The sequence below is a fragment of the Sinohyriopsis cumingii genome, chromosome 16, assembly GCF_028554795.1.
Source record: "Sinohyriopsis cumingii isolate HCF-2022 chromosome 16, ASM2855479v2, whole genome shotgun sequence".
In the NCBI taxonomy this organism is placed as follows: Eukaryota; Metazoa; Mollusca; class Bivalvia; order Unionida; family Unionidae; genus Sinohyriopsis; species Sinohyriopsis cumingii.
In genome coordinates this window covers 7,141,092-7,159,785 of record NC_142976.1, presented here as the reverse complement: position 1 = coordinate 7,159,785, position 18,694 = coordinate 7,141,092, and the positions used below count along the sequence as shown (strand labels likewise).

Below are 18,694 nucleotides of genomic sequence, written 5' to 3'. Positions count from 1 at the left end.
ATACAGGTGAGACAGTAAAATGGGGCTGAATCATAGCAAGTGCATAGTGTGACAGCTCTATAATATACACTTGCTATAACATATATATATATTGTTAAAAACTAAGAAATATATTTCTTAAATACAAAATGCTCCACCAGTACCTAAACACAAACATCTATCAGTCTGTAATGTCTGGATGGACAGACGGCTGCACAGACATACAGAAAATAGTAACAATTATGCCCTACCACCATCATGGTTTGCCATATAAAAAGAAATTATAAAAAATTACAAGATCACCAAAAGCTTAAACTTTTATATCTTCAAAATCTTCAAAAAGATGTAAGTTTAAATAATGCACAATTTAAACTGATGCAAGTTTAAACAGTCACACCTATTTCTTTGGCAACAAAACAAAATAAAACAAAGCATACCAAACATGTCCCATGTCAATCATTCACACATATAAATAAAACATCAAACTATACAAATATCTGTATAGAAAGTGGACACATCTGGGAAGAGGTCTTTGTTGATGAGTTCTGGAATTGAAAATCTATCACAAAGAATTATTCCTTTCCTATTTACATTACTTATCTATGCATCATGAATATACAGCTGCCAAGAAAGTAAATCTAGATACAGTCTTCTATTACTATAACACTATTCAAGAAAGCTATAAAATGAGTACAGGGATATAGGCAAGGTCATATTATATATAATGAGGTACATTAGACATCACATTACAATGAGGTATATTATACAATGGCTCCTCGCTATAACACTGTTCAAGGAAGCCAGAAAAGGGTATAAGGATACATACAAGGTTACATTAAAATGGGGTACATACTATGAAGACCCTCACTACAATACTACTCAGGGGTGTAATACAAGATTACAGGAATATAGTGAGGTCACATTGTAATGGGGTACATAATATGAAGGCTCCTCATTATAACACTATTCAAGAGAGCCACAGAAGGGTACAGGGATATAGACATGGGCATATTATAATGAGGTACATTATACACAGGTCCCTCATTATAACACTATTCAAGAGAGCCAGATAAGGATACAAGCAAGGATACATTAGTATGGGGTACATTCTATGAAGGCCATTCACTACAACACTACTCAGGTAAGCCATAAAAGAGCATTGTGATACGATGGGTACATTATAAGGAAAAATACTTTTTTAGCGAAAATAACAGGACCCTATGACCATTAAAATTTTGAGTCTTGGAACTCAAACTTAAGTCACGTGCTACAAAAGGTTTTAGGAATATGTAAATTTCATACTGTTCTGTTTGCTGTCTGGGTTATGCTCTACAAGGTTATAAGAACACCTAGCTAGATCTGACACTGTTATATTTGCAGTGGGGGGTGGGGGTAATGTTCCAAAAAGGTTACAAAAATATTTTGCTAGATCACCTATAGGAGTCTGAAACTACCCCGATATTTTCCAAGATCACCTAGAATAGACAAAACCTACTATGGATATTTTTTCCAGACCATCTTGGTATAAATTATGGAGCATTCTGAAAGGTTTTGGCAAGAGAAAGTGACAATCTTGGTCTTCATGAAAGTTGTAGTTAGTTTCAAAAGATTCTTTCAACAAGAAATTGTAAACATTTCTTCCATTTCTTTTGGTTTAGGATTGGTTGTTTCTTTTTGTACAAACAGAAGTAATATAACTGGTGGCAAATTGATGCCACCCAGCCTTGCAATGGAGATAGGTTCAAGACTCAAACAGGCAAGCCCAGGTTCAGTATCCAAACAGGCCATCCCAGGTTCAATACCCAAACAGGCCAGTCCAGACTGGCTACCTCAGTGTATCATCTGGAAAGGCACTAGGCTCTCATATCATAAACATGATGTAGCTAACATTGTGCTGATAATGTGTTCAAAGGAGCATTAAAAACCAACCAACATATTGAAGAATTGTCTCTGTTGTTTGATGATAAATCTGACATTTCTCAACAATTCTTTGACATATTGATTGATAATTATGACATATTTCTTGATTGTGTGGTCCTCTTGTGTTAAAATATGGACTTATTCTATATCTTACTTTTCTAGATGATTAGGAATAAATACTGTGAAATCTGTAGATATAAGATACTCATACCTTCACAATGTGTTCTTTATTAATTGGTTGGAGCCCCAAGTGGCCAAGTCGTCTAAAGCACTCACCATTACGGATCAATGATGTCTCGCCTGTCTGAGTGGGTTGGAGTCTCAAGCTTGGCCAATGTCGATATGTGAGAAAGCTTGCCAGTAGCTTCTCGTGGGTTAGTGGTTCTTTCTGGAGGTTTACCAGGTTCTTCCTCCACCACTGATATTGGCCACCATGTATAGCCTATCTTGTGCTGAAAAATGGTGTTAAACCCTACAACATGTTAAATATATGAATTAAGAAAAAAAGGGTTGATGTGTGTTGTCCTTTGAACAGGTACCTTAATTCAGAGGTTAAACATTTAAGTAAGTTAAAAGAAAGGGTTGGATGTTCTTTGTTCCATGAACGGGGATTCTTTCTTAACAGGTTTGATATAGAGTTGAGGGAAAGGATTTGAAGTGCTTTGTCCTGTGAGAACAGGTGTGCTCAACCCAGAGATTAAATATTTAAGTGATTTAAGAGAAAGGGGTTGATACATATTGTCCTGTATGAACAGATCCCCTTTATATTAAGGGATCCACTAAGACAGGTTTCAATAGGCTGATTGCTAAAACAATAATCAGACATTACTAATACAGTCAAATATTTATCATTCAGACTCCTTGCAGGAACAATAATTTTATCTGAGATCAGTAATAATATAACATAATACAATATCGTGTATCCCAACATAATATATTATAAATCAAATAATGGAAGGAAATACCAATCCAAACATTCCCTCAGTCTGGATATTTACTCTATGGATAATACATGGTTTAATTTATATTTCTTATGTTTAAACAGGTGAGAGAAAAAAAGAGCTACAAAACAACATAAAGTCAATTCAGTCATAATGATATCATTGTGGAAGACTGATGCCCTGTTTTTTAATTGCTAAATTAGCTACATCAAAACAATGCACTATTTACATGGCAATTTATGAGTTTACAGAATCCAGATGTGGAATGAAAATTATCCTCAGAAATTGTAAATTGTGGCTACCTTGACTGGTCCTGTCTGTAGTGAACATTTCCCAGTGCCATATGGGAAATGCCAATCTGACTGAAACTCTAACAAGAAATCAGTTTAGAGGTTTTCCTAGACTGCCAACCTGCAGGCAATAAGGAAAGCAAATGCCTCACTCAAAAATACAAAAGAAGGTTTAAATAGTTGGTCAGGCATGAACCAGAACAGCAGTAATGCATTTTGTTCTTCTGAATTGTCACTCGGGCATGAGCTGGAACAATGGTAGCTCATTCTGTTTCTCTGCTCCATAAAGACTGAAAAAAATGAGACAAAAGCAGTCCTAAAAATGTGAAGGTTCCTGGCATGCACTGGCATGCCCATGAGCTAGGGATGTGATAACACAGGTGACAGCTTCCATCACATCCTCAAACAATGGAACTCCCTCCCGATTGGCCAAGTCACACAGATAGTCACGCCCCCTATTGTAGTCCTTGATGCCATTGTCTGTCATCTGCAGCAGAAAAGATTCACAAGTTTGAATCTCTTGCAAGATTTTAATCCATGTATAATAAAACATTAAAGTTAAAACCATGATGATAGCCAAGTAACCAATTACAAAAATAATTCCATCAGCTATGTTTTTTAAGTGTGTATTGCATGATAATGGCAGTTTTATCCCAATTAGCATGTTCTGTTTTATTATGTCAGCAGTATTCAAACTTCAGAATTGCATGTGGTGTTTGAGTACTGTTTCTTACTGACTAAACACCTCCTTTTTTGTAAGAATATGTTGGATAACGTGTGTCCTCAATCACTAATCATGTGAGAATTACACATAATTAGCTGTGGACAAAGGTTAGCTGCAGCCATGCTCTACAAAGGTTACCTGCCTTCATGCTCTACAAATATTACTTGCAGCCATGCTCTACAAAGGTTAGCTGCAGTCATGCTCTACAAAGGTTAGCTGTAGTCATGCTCTACAAAGGTTAGCTGCAGTCACTCTACAAATATTACTTGCAGTCATGCTCTACAAAGGTTAGCTGTAGTCATGCTCTACAGAAGTTACATGCAGTCATACTCTACAAAGGATTGCTGGAGCACTTGGAAAGACTACCAGCCCTTAGATTCATGGTCTCCCCTTATACTAGAGAAACATCTGCACAAATCAATCAGTTATTATTATTATTCATCCTTGCTCATACAGTGCATGTGTGCACAACAAAATATACAGAATTATACAAGGAATGATTTAACACGTGCATTGTAAGAAAATAAAGGATACATTAGTATATGCATTCATTCTTTTTCATTCACTTTCTCTCAAACAAGACAATAGTCATTATTACCAATACTCTACAACATCAAAATGCATAACTGAAATAACATCAATACTCTAAAGTATTTAAAAATATTGGGCTCTCTCGGAGGGGGGGGGGATACTCATGGGATACAGTCTGAATGTACAAGACCGATTCCCAATCAGTGCTAGGCTGATCCCAGCATTACAGTGTATTCTGGGCTGATCCAAGCTGAAGCAGAATTGGTGCTAGATTTATCCCAGCTCAAGTATAATCTGCGCTAGGCTAAGCCCAGCATTTGAGTGCATTCTGGGCTGATCTCAGCATAATGGTGTATTCTGTAGGGCCGATCCCATCTTCAAGTATATCTATGCTAGGCTGATCCCAGCATTATAGTGTATTCTGGGCTGATCCCAGCTTCCATAGACTGTGCTAGGCTGATCTCAGCATAATGGTGTATTCTGTAGGGCCGATCCCATCTTCAAGTATATCTATGCTAGGCTGATCCCAGCATTATAGTGTATTCTGGGCTGATCCCAGCTTCCGTAGACTGTGCTAGGCTTATCCCAGCTCAAGTAAAATCAGTGCTAGGCTGATCCCAGCATTCAAGTGTATTATAGGCTGGTCTCAGCTTAAGTAAACTATGTGCTTGGCTGATCCCAGCATAATAATGTATTCTGGGCTGATCCCATCTCAACTAAATCTATGCTAAGCCGATTCCCATATTCCAGATTAGGAGAATAGAGCTAAACTGATCCCAACATGAATTATTATTATTTTTTTATTATTTAAGACCGTAAAAAGAGATGTATTAAATGGGCATGGCCATTATGTTATTAGTATAACATATGAGCATCTGATTGGGGGAAAATGCCAAACTAAACTTTATTAAAATATATCAAATGTGAGCCCCAAGAATAGATCATGAATAAGTGTGCTGTGTGCTGTACATGTGTTGTTTGAGTGTTGCATGTGCAGTGATAAGATGGTTAACATAGTCCTTATCAACATCTCAGACTTTGAAATAAATATAGCATTGTCAGGGCCATGAATCAACCCAATATGGCTGTCCATGACACGATTTTTTCTGTACGACAATATTGCAAAAAAAACTGAAAGCAAGGTTGAATTAAATAATGAATCTGCAACATGTAACTGTAAGAGAGAACTTGTGTACTGTTATTGATTTCCTTTCCTGATTAAAGAATACAATATAGTCTTGGTAAAAAAAAAACACTACTGTATATTTTGATCTCATTTCAGATTTTGGTTTCCTATAGACCAAGTCGGCTATAGTAAGTCACGCAGGTCATGTAAGCACATTTACTGATTTAAAATTAAACAATAATATAGTTGTAGCAACATTTATTCAATCATTTTTGAGTGATCTGCACATTAATTGTCATTACAAAAATTCTAGACAAATATTATCGATCACTATGGACTTTTACAATGGTTGTTTGGCTGGGTCAACAATGAGCTATGTGAGTTGCATTAATGAAGTTTGACTTCCTTCTGGAAAGACAAGAATTAACTTTATTACACAGAACTGTTTTTGCCACACTCACATGACCAGTTCAGTTAAATTTTATGATCTGATTTCCAAACATTTTGAAGTGTAACTATGGCAACTGAAATCAACAGAATGCAAATGACAACCATGCTGTAATGCTGGTACAGAAATATTGAAAAAATGAAATACATCAACAAAAAGGTATTAAGTGCATGATGAATCTCACCTGTTCTCCACCAAGGAGATGATCTTTCTGAAGTTTCTGTACACACAAGACCAGTTTACAGCCCATTCCAATGTAATACCCAGCCTGAAATAAAACACTCTAGCACATAAATATTATAAAAGTTCTTTCTATGTAATAAACATTATAGTTCCACGTAGGACAGATGAAACACACTGTATCTTCAGCTGGAACAACTGAGACAAGAGACTTCACTGTAACTTTAACATTGGGACACTGTAAAAGGCTAGCATACAGTACACTAGCTGGTAACACTGGGACAAAATAATATATTCTAACTCATAAAATTGGGACAAGAGACTACACTGCAACTGGTAACATTGGGACACTGTACTAGGCTAACATACAGTACATTGCACTTTTAGCTGTTAAATTGGGATATGATACAACATTATAACTTGTAAGGTTGGGATATTGTACAAGGCTGGCATACAGTACATTGTATTTTTAGCTGGTAAAATTGGAACAAAATGCTCCATTGTAAATGATAATATTGTGACACTGTACAAAGCTTATATACAGTACATTGTATTTTTAGCTGGTAAAATTGGGACAATGTACTACATTGTAGCTGGTAATATTGGGATATTACACAATACAAGGATCAGTACACTGTAATTTTAGCTGGTAAAATTGAAACAAGATGCTCCATTGTAAATGATAACATTGTGACACTGTATAAAGCTTATATACAGTACATTGTATTTTTAGCTGGTAAAATTGGGACAATGTACTACATTGTAGCTGGTAATATTGGGATATTACACAATACAAGGATCAGTACACTGTAATTTTAGCTGGTAAAATTGAAACGAGATGCTTTGTTATTTGGTTCTGGCCATTACCCAGTTAGCAAAAGTTCTTAATCTTTAGAATTTTAAATGTAGCACAACCATATTAGCACGCTGTTCACTCCACTATGCTATGACCTGTCTGGGGGAGTTGGATGTGGTGACTAAGTGAGTCAAAAAACAGTGGATCAAAATGTTGAAACAAGACTGCTTTCCTGCAAGTTCAAATATATAAAACACTAATTAGCAAATTCTGTGAGAACCTTCAACTACTGAACACATTTTACATGGTAAAGATGATGATAAGGATTCAAGAAGTATAACTCTATAAACAATTATAAATTCCTGGAAAATATTCTGCACAAACTTTCTGCACTAAACAAACATGCAAAACATAATACAAAGATATATTATTTTACAGCATATGAAATGCATTGCTTATTTAACATAAATTGGCAATAAAAAATAATTATTCTGATGCATATATACCTCAATCATGGAGGCAATAGACCGTGTCTCATTGGTGATGATATACAGAAACATTCTACATTTCTCCCTGGAAGCCACCAGAATTGGAATCAGTTTCCGAGACCATCCATTTCCACAGGGGTTGATATATGACAGTCCCTGTTTCCTAAGAAACAAAGAGCAGACTGTAATTTTATTTATTTTTTGCAGAGTCCATGATGGTTTTGCAAAATATTACTTTTCAGTACGTAAGTTCATTACTGTAGAAGGCACCCTACAAGCTTTCTGAATGGATCAGTGTCATGGAGAAAAATGAGGTACATTTATTTATCCACATACTGCCTGTCTTGCAGAGCATCATAGTAACCCTGATCATAACATCTTAATTCTGAAATCATCATGTTCTTTTTTTTGTCTCATTAAGGGCAACCTACCTGTGAGTTTCTCTCATCAAGAACAACATACCTGACAGTTTGTCTCACTGGAGACAACCTACCCATGAGTTCGTCTTATTAGGACATCCTACATGTGAGTTTATCTAATTAAAAGCAATCTAATTTTTGAACTTGTCCATTAAGGTCAACCTACCTGTGAGTTTGGGGAAGGTAAAGTTATTATACAATCACTTATTTCCTTTTTTTCATATTGTGGTGACCTGACCACCAAGCTTTAGATGTAAAATTAATTACTTAGGCTTACTGGTATTGTCACAAACTGACTCAAAATTATTCCTTTCTTTTATTTATGCATTATAAAAGTTTAGATTCTCAGTATAATAAAGAGCTGAAAATATGTTATCTGAAGTCAACTCTGTTAAAACATATAATCTGAAGTAAGTAATATGATCATGATGGTGGCACAATAGTTCTCACCAGGCGAGAAGCTTGTGCACTTCATGATACCTGCAATGGGTCTGTATAAAGCGACCATATGCAATGTATAACTTGGGCAGTCAAATGTTCAGTTACTATGGACAGGGGCTAAAGCCTGGACATTTAGAACAGACAGATTAAGGTAGGAAATCTCTTTATTTCTTTTATTACTCTGAATAATATCAGGAAAGTATTGCAACTGGAAATTATACTATTGGGAGGTAAAGATTTTTTTCTATTTTTGTTTATATAGAATAGGAGTAGTGTTTTGAGGATTTTATTTTATTCATTACAACTCGGTCTAGTAGACTGTTTTCACTACTTACGTATTTATTATTATAAGTCATTGTTTATAATCTACAAACTATTATGTTTATCAAATACACTCATTGTAATTCATATTAAAGTACGGAATGCTAGTACATTGAATATCCTATGCTTTTATGTTGTAATGTACTTGTATAGGTCAGCTGCAACATAAATATTTCATATTTTCATTGTCTTGTATTCATAAAATGTCCAGTTTACTTTCATATAGTGCACAGAGATAAATATAATTGTAGACACGACATAAAAAGAGCATTGGAATAAAACTGAGCACAAGGGCACTCTACACAAGTCACTCAATGTAATTTATGCATTAACCATACAATATATGACTCAAAACGACTTTTATTTTGTAGCCGCTTCCAACCCTAGAGAGAACAGAAGATGGTGCTACCAAGGAAATCTGCCACAAGGACAGACAAACTCTGGACATCCTAAGAATGTCACATGAACTGCTTAGTTAGGGCCAGTTTGAGAGACTGCTGAAGGGAGTTGTGCTAGCCAGGGAATCCTGCCACAAGGGTGGACAAACCCAGGAAGTTCTAACAATGTTGGGACACAGGTGCCCTGGTCACAAGAATTACCCTATAATTCACTACACAGTGGAGAAGTCATAGGAAGACACACCTACACAATGAATGAGCCCATTGGAGGGTATATGTAATCGGTGAATAATAATTCAGTGAAGATAAATTATTCTTAAGAACTTTCAGAATAGACAATATTTAGAATGATATAACTGCAGTTTATTTGTTTAGCTTTTTTTAATATTATGCAATATAAATTTTTTAATTCATCATTTAGCTTTTTTAAAATATTTTGCAAAATAATTTTTTTCATTCATCACAATCATCAAATTAAATCGTCTTAATTTTTGTGTGTTGTCCCTATATTCTCCATAAGGAGTATTCCAACCATCCATTCATCTGTCCTGTGACAGGTGACAGATATCATAAAAGGCAACAGAAGAAGTGTTGATGCAGGTCTATTTAGTTACATGGAAAGTATATTTCATTCTCAGGTCATGGTGACCCTGGCCTTTAATAACTGGGCCTCAAAATTAATCTTCTTTTACTCTCATAAAGGCATCCTGTCTTTTGAAACATTGGTTGGTCAAGAACAAAGTCACTGCACAGAAAATATTTTGCCATGGATGGTCAAAGTGGCCTTCCCCACTGACCTTTGGACCCACAAATCAAAAGGTTTCTATATCACAGAGTTACACACCTATAGTGTTTGGAAGATGGGCAATTTGTTGTTTCACCTAGCTGCAAAAAGACCTATCACCAGGTGGCACCATAGGTCACAAACTCGACTGAATGTGAAGGGATGGAGAGATCACTGTGTGCCATAGTTGTCCTCTCTTCGACAATGAGTCAGCCACAACAATGAGCCATCCTGGTATGTGGCAGACCTGAATATTTATCAAGAATTTGGCACACCACCATGTGCAATCCCACACCATGACACAAAAGTTCAGTGACTTTGTCTCTTACCTGTTTGAAAAGGTACATGACCACTTAACAACTTCCAACAGTATTAGGACTGTATGTCTGCACAAGCATTCAAACCAATTGTTGAAAGCATTGAGGATTGTTTTCAATTCCAGTAGTAGAGTGTTCTCCAGCCCGACAAACTGGCATCTGAAAAACAAATGATTTCCAGTTGTGGGTTTTCAAGGGGTATTCCTGCTGTAATATTCAACCTTCCACATCATCTATGGGCCACAATGAAACTCTTTCGGACAGGACAGGGTTGTTGTGCAGTCAACCTTGTTTGATGGGGCCAGGCCACTAACCCTTACTGCTGCTGTGGAGCTCTTCAGACCATGTCACACATTGTGGACAACTGTACACTAACAAAGTTCCCTGGTGGACTGCAGGCTCTGCACCTTGCTGACGATGACGTTAAATGGCTGAACATGCACTGCACATGATAATAACTGTAATATTCTGATCTAGGTGACCTCTCAAAGGTCACAGATGTAAAGGAGGCCATGGTGTAACAAATCTGCAGCTATGTTTTGTTTTGTTTTGTTTGAAATCCTCTCCAATGCGTAAATGATGTTTTTGATCCATTTGGGAGGGTGGCATATGAGACAGGAGTGTGCAAGGAATTCCAAGATGAATAAAATGAAGAGAAGGAATCAGGTGAGACTTCTCCATGTTTATTATCTGCCCTAGATTGTGTATGAGGGTAAGAAAGTTGTTCATATACCAAAATCAAATTACCCTATGTTTTAAAAAAATCTTGTCCTGATACACTGAAGTCACTCTGGAATGAGGTCATCCTGAATAATGAGATCAAAGTCTAATGTTCTCATAAAAGCCCATGGGTTAAAGGTGAGATCAAAAGGAAGAACACGGAGTTGATATACTGTATCCTGATAGGCAATGCAAAGATTTATGCATGATGTCATATTGATTGGATTGTGAAAATACATATCAACAGGTCTAATCTGATTGCATATTTGTTGCATCACACTGAAAGATAGACAGACTTCAGCATCTCAGAATGAATTGGATAAGCTTGCTGAGGTCAATCACAGGTCGCAATTTTCCACTGAACTTCATCGCCAGAAAAAGTCTGGATTACAAGCCTTGAGTATATGGCTTTCATATAACTTCCACCACACTTTGAGTAAAACATTTATCTCTTTAGTATATCTTGCTGCTTTCATGGGATCACTTAGGGTTTCCATCCTAAATGAGACACTGAAAATGAATGAAGTCTGAGAAATGATATACTAAGGCCCTCCAACATGACTTGGATCACCCAATAATTTTGCTCAAAAGATTGATCCAAGCTTGATGAAAAATGTGTCTGAAGCCAAAGAGGGCGGGAGTTGCCCATGGGTGGTGAAAAGATTAAGCCACTGATAAGTGGAGGAGGAGAAATATTTCCTACCTCCTTTTGCAGCCTGATGGCACGAAAAAGGAGTGACCTCCTATAATTTGCCAGGCCACAGCTATTCTGTTGTCTTTGGGAATTACCTCTACTCTCTACCTGCTGAGAATTCCTGAGTAGGAAGTCCAAATAAGAAGTTCGCGCTGGCAGATATACTGGTAACTCTTGTGCCATCTGCTTTCTGGCTTCCTCAATTCAACCTCTGAAGAGAAGGGAGGAGCCTAATTGGAAGGTGCGCAAGGCTGCTGCATGGTGCAACTATAAGGAGAAAAAATGCAAAAGTGCATTTCATCTGACTTAGTCAATGTTGCAGGAGGCCATCAGGGCATTAGCCAAGGTGTAGTGAGAAGATCTATTCATGACATCGGTGATATGGCTCATTGAATCCCAGATATGATCACTAGTCATTTTCAATGAGACAAAATATCAAGCCAATTAATGAGGAAGTTTATATAACTATAACAGATTGCCAGATCGCCAGTCTGAGATAAGTGAACTGTGACCACTGCCGTTGTATATTGCACATATTTATGGTTGGCCTGGTTAATCAACCATTTAAATGGCATATGGTGGATGATATATGCCATAATGGTATATGGCATTGCTGGGCATATCTACCATCCTTCCATCTGTACAAATCAAATTGCAGATCATTTGGTCTGTCTGTCTGGGTCAAATAATACACCCTCACATTCAGCAAGAACACTGTCCTGCACAGAGTACAGGATATTGCATATTGCATATTCATGCCTCATGGGCAGAAATATGTATTATTATGTACCCTCAGTCCCCTCAGGCAGGCTTACGTTTGACTTTGAAATGTCACACATGTGCAGGGATAAAGGCTTATCCCAAATTGGAATATGAAATATTCAGTGTTATGTCATTGACAATCTTGACAATAAAGCTTTATTTACTGGAGAAAGCATGTATGATTCCAACTCTTAGTTCGACTCTCATTGCAACTGTATTACGATCTGTCCTTGTCTTTGGAATCTTAAGGCGGGGGGATGGAGGGGGCATCTCAGCATCTCCCATGAGACTTTACAGAGATTATTAAGTGGGATACAGGCTCAGTACCACATGCTGAGAATTATATATATATATATATATATATATATATATATATATATATATATATATATATGTGTGTGTGTATGTGTGTGTGTGTGTGTTAATTAAATGGCAACTGCATTATAAATTAATTATATTTAGAGTAAATTAATAGGAACAATGTCGGGGAAATTCCACGGGTTAAATATGTTGCCATTCGATGTCAAATGTGAAGAAAGAAAAGAGTATGCTAATTAAAAAAAATATCAGTCAATTCACCAGATTTTACAAAAAAAGGTTGTTATATAACATTTTTACTTACTGTACCACTGAAAAAGAAAAGTGAATGATTAAATTTAACATATACAGTTTTAAAGAATTAAATAGATTGTTGGAGAATATCCTAGCATATGGAGTGAAAATGAAAAACTGGTTTAAACTGGTATTCAAACAGTGGGTAGAAGAGGAGATAACCTGTAAAAGTTGCTTCCCTTTTTCTAGATAATCATTATATTAATAATAATAATAATAATATAGACAAAAAGACATTTTTTCTATAATAATAATATAGACAAAAAGACATTTTTTGTATTTCTGGGAGGGCTGAATATGGAAGCAGCAAATAAAGTTATCCTAATGTAATGTGATCAGGTAATGTATTTGCAGGAGAAGAACCAATACTGTTGTTATCTTACTCCACATTACCATATTCTTAAATAAGGCTGACACTTTTTCCACAAGGTTTCTTGGTTATAACTTAACAGGCATATCTAACTATGCCATAACCTCAAATGACATACAAATGGAAGTGACTAGCATTCACTTTAACAAATCTGTATCAAAAAAAGTCCCAACAATTTGATTTATCTCGCTGTCTATAACCGTCAAAATAATGCTATCATTCCCTTGTCTAATCCCCACTGGAGCCTCTTACAATATCCTACCAGAAACACTTCAAACACTATGAAATGAGCCTTGGATGTAAACTTTCCTAGCTATTCAGCTCATGATACCTTCAGAGAGGCAAAACTTTACAATGCAATAGCTGCAAATCATGTGTATGGGTATAATGCCCATACGCATCGAAGAAATCGTGTCACTAACAGAGATACAAGCAAAAATGAGTTACTGTTGTTATACACTCTTCCTTTATAAAACTGATATTCATGTACATAATATTTTCGTTAAACCTCAAAGAGTGACACTTGACCACTAGCTGCTAGGACTTGCCAAAATGTAAGTCCTCTAAGATCCTACTCTATTCACTTATTATGACCTGGAGTGGGGAGGAGGGTTGTGGCCTGGGAGACAAAGAGAGGGGAAGGGATCAAACTTGAAATAAAATACACTTGCTCCTGACTTTTAGAACAAAGTTTTGACATGCATCAAGACCATTATTTTTATCTAAATGTTAAACACTAGAGACCAGATGTACACAATACTATGTGAACTTAACATCACATGTGTTTCTCAGTCCAAATTTTCTTTTTCACAAACTAACATCTTTTTAGTTTTATGCTGTGTTGTGTTGATATTTTATTTAACAACTAATATACATTTGCAACACTAAATCATGACATCGAATAGCAGCTTGGTACATGCAGGAACTGTCCCGACTGACTTGTCATTGACTGGAGGTGCAGTAGCCGGTATAGTGGCCAACTTCAAGTGAGACTGTGACTCCACAGCCGATGCCTAGTGATTCATGTTGATTTCTTTTCTTAAAAAGTCGGGATTTGTATGGCTAACAGTTAATACAGTGTACAGAATTCCGTGCATTTAAAAAATTGTTGTATTCATGAACAATGTTATTTTTTAAATTTAAAGGTAAAAGTAAAGAAAAATCTTTTCATAGTATAGCTGATGTATCCTTTTTATTTTAGAAAATGATGCCATATTATTCTTGTAGAATAAACTTGAGAAAGTACTGACATACCTGTCATAATGTTCAATTGTTCTGATTGTACTTGGCCAATACAAATAGCATGGCATTTGTTTGTAATCTCTTTTTGAGTTTTATATGTATTACTGCTTTCAATAATTCTTGGAAATAGTATGGAAATAAAAGAGAAACTATCACAAATTAAATGAAAAATAGCAAAGAAATGTTAACACTTTATAGTTTCTACAGGTAAATGTATTAAACTGACCCCTGCCAGGGTCGGGTCTTTGGTATTGGGGTTTCTCCCATCTGTGCACTTAGTGTGTTGACCTGCAGAGCAAATACAATAGAACTGGTAAGAGGTGCCATAAAACCCACTAAGGCTGCTTTAAAATTGACCCCTGCCAGGGTTGGGTCTTTGGTATTGGGGTTTCTCCCATACCACAGAACTGGTAACAGGTGCCACAAAACCCGCAATAAAATCTGAGAGACTTCCAGCAGAATGAGCAAATTTTCAACTAGACTGGAGGTGAAACTGACCAGGCTGAATGGACTTCCACAACTCATAGTAAGCATTTAATCACCTGCCCCTCTGTCCACATCCACTAGATTGAGTGGGCAATCCACAAATCATGATGTGTGTACTGACTCTAAATTAATTCTCCATGTAAATTGTCTAGTGAAAACAAAAAAAGTCAATTAATTCTTTGTTACCTAAACAACGGTTCAGCAATGTCTTCCCTCCAGCGAGATCCACCACAGGTTCCTCCGAGGTAAACATCCCTAACATCCTCAATATTCTCACCCTCAAGCAGGCAGGGAGGGCGAGGTTGAGAGGAGATTTCTGTGATATAAAGAGAGGAGTGACGGCAAACAGAATCTACAACTACTACATTGCAAATAACAAACTTCAAGGTGCAAGCATATATTAAATTAAAAAAAATGTTGTAACTGTTTTATTCTAATGTTTTATTTATGCATAGGTAGGCAAGACAAACATTCAATCTAAGTACAAAGGTTCACATTCTAACCATGAGATAACATAATTCTAGACTGTAACCATGCGATAACATAATCCCACACTCTAGCCCTGAGATAACATAGTTCCACACTGTAACACTGAGATAAGTCTCACACTCTAGCTTTGAGATAACATAGTTCAACATTGCAAACTTGGGATAACATAGTCCAAGAATGTAACTTTGAGATAACATAGTTTCACACTGTAACCTCAAGATAACACAGTTCCACAATGTAACCCTGAGACACCATAGTTCCATGTAAACTTGAAATAAACATCACTTAACATTGTGACCATGAGGTAACATTGTTCCACACTGTAAACTTGTAATAACATTCCATATGATTCAATGGTTATAAAAATGTTTTTATTATAAGAAAGTTTCATACACCATATCTACTCGCTTTTAAGTAGAGTCCAAATGTAACATTACAGATACATACTGATGTTGTTTGTTCCTATCAGACTGATCTGCATAAAGACATAAAAACTGCAACATAGAAACTGAAGTTGGTGTATCAGATGAAAGAGATACTTGACTGGCAAAAGACTTAAGTCAACTACTTGTTGTTATTATTGTATGGTTTAATGCCATTTTTCAGCACAAAATAGGCTATACATGGCGACCAGTATAACTGGTGGAGGAAGAACCCTGGAAAACCCTGGGAAGAACCACCAACCCACGCGAAGCTGCTGGCAAGCTTTCTCACATACCCATATTAACCAAGCCTGAGACTCGGACCCAGACAGACAGATGTGAGATGGCAGTGATCTGGAATGGTAAGCACTTTAGACCACTTGGGACCCCGTTGTTGATGGTACCAGGCATTCTGAAGAAATTTCAAGTAAAGGAGATCCTTTACACTAAACGGGAGTGTAGTCTAAACAAGTAGGTCATGGAGGAACCTCAAAATGGGCAGGAAGTCACTAGAAATGCCCTTAGCTGTGATGAATAATTTAAAGTTTCATGTGGATGGTGAATGCAGTTTATGTGACACTACATTCTCACACTTAGTGCATGTACAGAGCCCAGAAATTGCCTCTGGATGTTGATGAAAAAGTTGATTGTTCATTTAATTTTGTTTTAAATGAGACAAAACAGAATGACTGACTGTATGGCACACACTGAAAAAATTGACAAAAATCCCATTTTTGTTCATATGCCAGGAAATTATATTGTACATCAAATTGGAGGACAAAACCATAACAGTAACAATAAGTAACAACTGCAAACAACATTTATCTGTGGTATTAAGCTGCTTAGTAAATGGCACAACAACTGAAGCTCCTAGTTGTGTTTAATTGGAAGGCTACACCTAAATAACGGATGCAAAGTTCAGTTGTTGTAACTGTTACCCATAAGAGATGGGTAGATGAGGCAATTTGTTTGGTCTGGACTGAAGTGTGATGTGATTTGGATTTTTAATGTAGCTTTAACAATTTTTCAGTCATATCACTACGATGTCTGCAATGTGGCAGTTTATAGTGATGTCTAGCACTGGGGCATCATGCCACAGACATGTAGCATGATGTCCCACCCAGTCACATTATCCTGACACCGGGCCGACCAGTCCTAACACTAACCTCTTAATGCTGAGCGCCAAGCGAGGCAGCTGTTAGTTCCAATTTTGTAAGTCTTTGGTATGACTCGACTGGGGATCAAACCCATGACCTCCCAAATCCGAGGCAGATGCTCTAACCACTAGGCCACCGGAGCGGACTGAAAACATATGGAACACAAGACCAGTTGCACTGTTGAAACCAAAGACATTGCTTGTATGGAACATCTTTAGAGTGCATTCGATGTAGTCTGTGAAACAGAAGTGACATCAAGCATAACAAGCTGTGATTCATGGCAGTCCCATATCTGTACTGCAACCATTGGATGTTCCCTTAAACAAGCCTTTTTAGACAAATATGCAAACACAGTGAAACCACTGCATTGCAGAAGGTCCCAAGGAATTGACAAAAGCAACAAATCTGAAGTGTCCAGGAACTGATTTAGTATCTCAGTGAGTAATGCATGAGAGGAATTCCAGTGGAGATAATGTAAAGTCATTCAATAAATGTGGAATTTTCAATGCAGCTATGGATGAGATGGCAGATAACGTACTATTCAGTGATTTCTTTCTGTGTAAGACCAGCACTGAAGCATTCACCAGTGACTTTGAAGACAAGGAATTGGAATCAGACAAATAAACAGATGAGGAATCAGAGTTGGACAGTATTTTACATTGACTGGATGACTGTGGAGGATTTCAGAAAATTATTTAGTTAATCAGATGATGAGGATGAATTTAGGGCTGTGTACCAGATGACGACATAGGATACTGTGAACTAAAAAAAGCATGGACTTTACTTTTGCTGTTTATTTGTGAGACATTTGGAATTAACATATTAAGAGACACTGTGAATCAGATCATTCTGAAGTATAATTTGTAGACATGTATGTGACCTATGACTGAATTCATGAATTTATCATACAAAGCGATTTCAAAATTGTTAAACATTATGGAGTTTCACTGCATGAAGATAGACATATGTAAGTCCTCAATCTTTTCTGTGACATATTCCACTCAATACTATAGTTGTATTTATTTTACACTGGTCTTGAATTTATTTGATTTGCTTATTTTTTCAAAGTGCATCTTGGACTCGCTGATGACAAGTCACCTGTTACAGGTGGATTTAATTTGCAAAGTACACCCCAACTTATAGGAGGGTCAAAGAAAAAACTAGCTTTTAGCAGCTCTAAAAGGGGGAGACATCAAATTATATTAAAGTATCTTATAACAGAATATATATGATAATAGTACATTATGACCCTAGCTGACATCATGATGTCATGAGGCAAAAGTGTATTGATCGAGGATTTCATTTTAAAGTAATTCCATTACATGTATACTATTCTGCAGTTTTGTCAGATAAGATGACCTCACTTGTAACATATTACTTATAACATATCTCAGTATAAGGCAACAACACTTATGCAAATGCAGACTTTTATGGCTTCCAAAAATGGTTTTATAATAAAGAAGCACTGCATCTATTATAAAAACCAACTGTTTAATAATATAAATTGAACAATCTGACTTCTTGAAAACAGATTTAAAAAAATGGATATGACAGTTTTATTAAATGAAGATGAATAATTATTTTAATCCAGTTATTCCATAACTATTAATAAATCAAAACAATTGTCCAAAAAATGG

General features: G+C 36.4%; 1 protein-coding gene across 4 annotated transcripts in view; it reads right to left on the bottom strand.

Annotated features, from left to right (window-relative positions):
* Nucleotides 1-284: 284 nt before the first annotated feature.
* LOC149779890 (uncharacterized) overlaps nucleotides 285-18,694 on the bottom strand; it is an 83,498-nt gene continuing 65,088 nt past the window's right edge. For all 4 annotated transcript variants that reach the window (XM_089936575.1, XM_089936576.1, XM_089936577.1 and 1 more), the window contains 4 exons: nucleotides 15,176-15,305; nucleotides 7,442-7,586; nucleotides 6,144-6,227; nucleotides 285-3,617 (listed from right to left, as the gene is read on the bottom strand). In XM_089936575.1, the coding sequence (XP_089792701.1) occupies nucleotides 3,447-3,617; nucleotides 6,144-6,227; nucleotides 7,442-7,586; nucleotides 15,176-15,305 (530 nt within the window). In that variant the 3' untranslated portion in view covers nucleotides 285-3,446. The remainder of the gene's footprint in view (nucleotides 3,618-6,143; nucleotides 6,228-7,441; nucleotides 7,587-15,175; nucleotides 15,306-18,694) is intronic.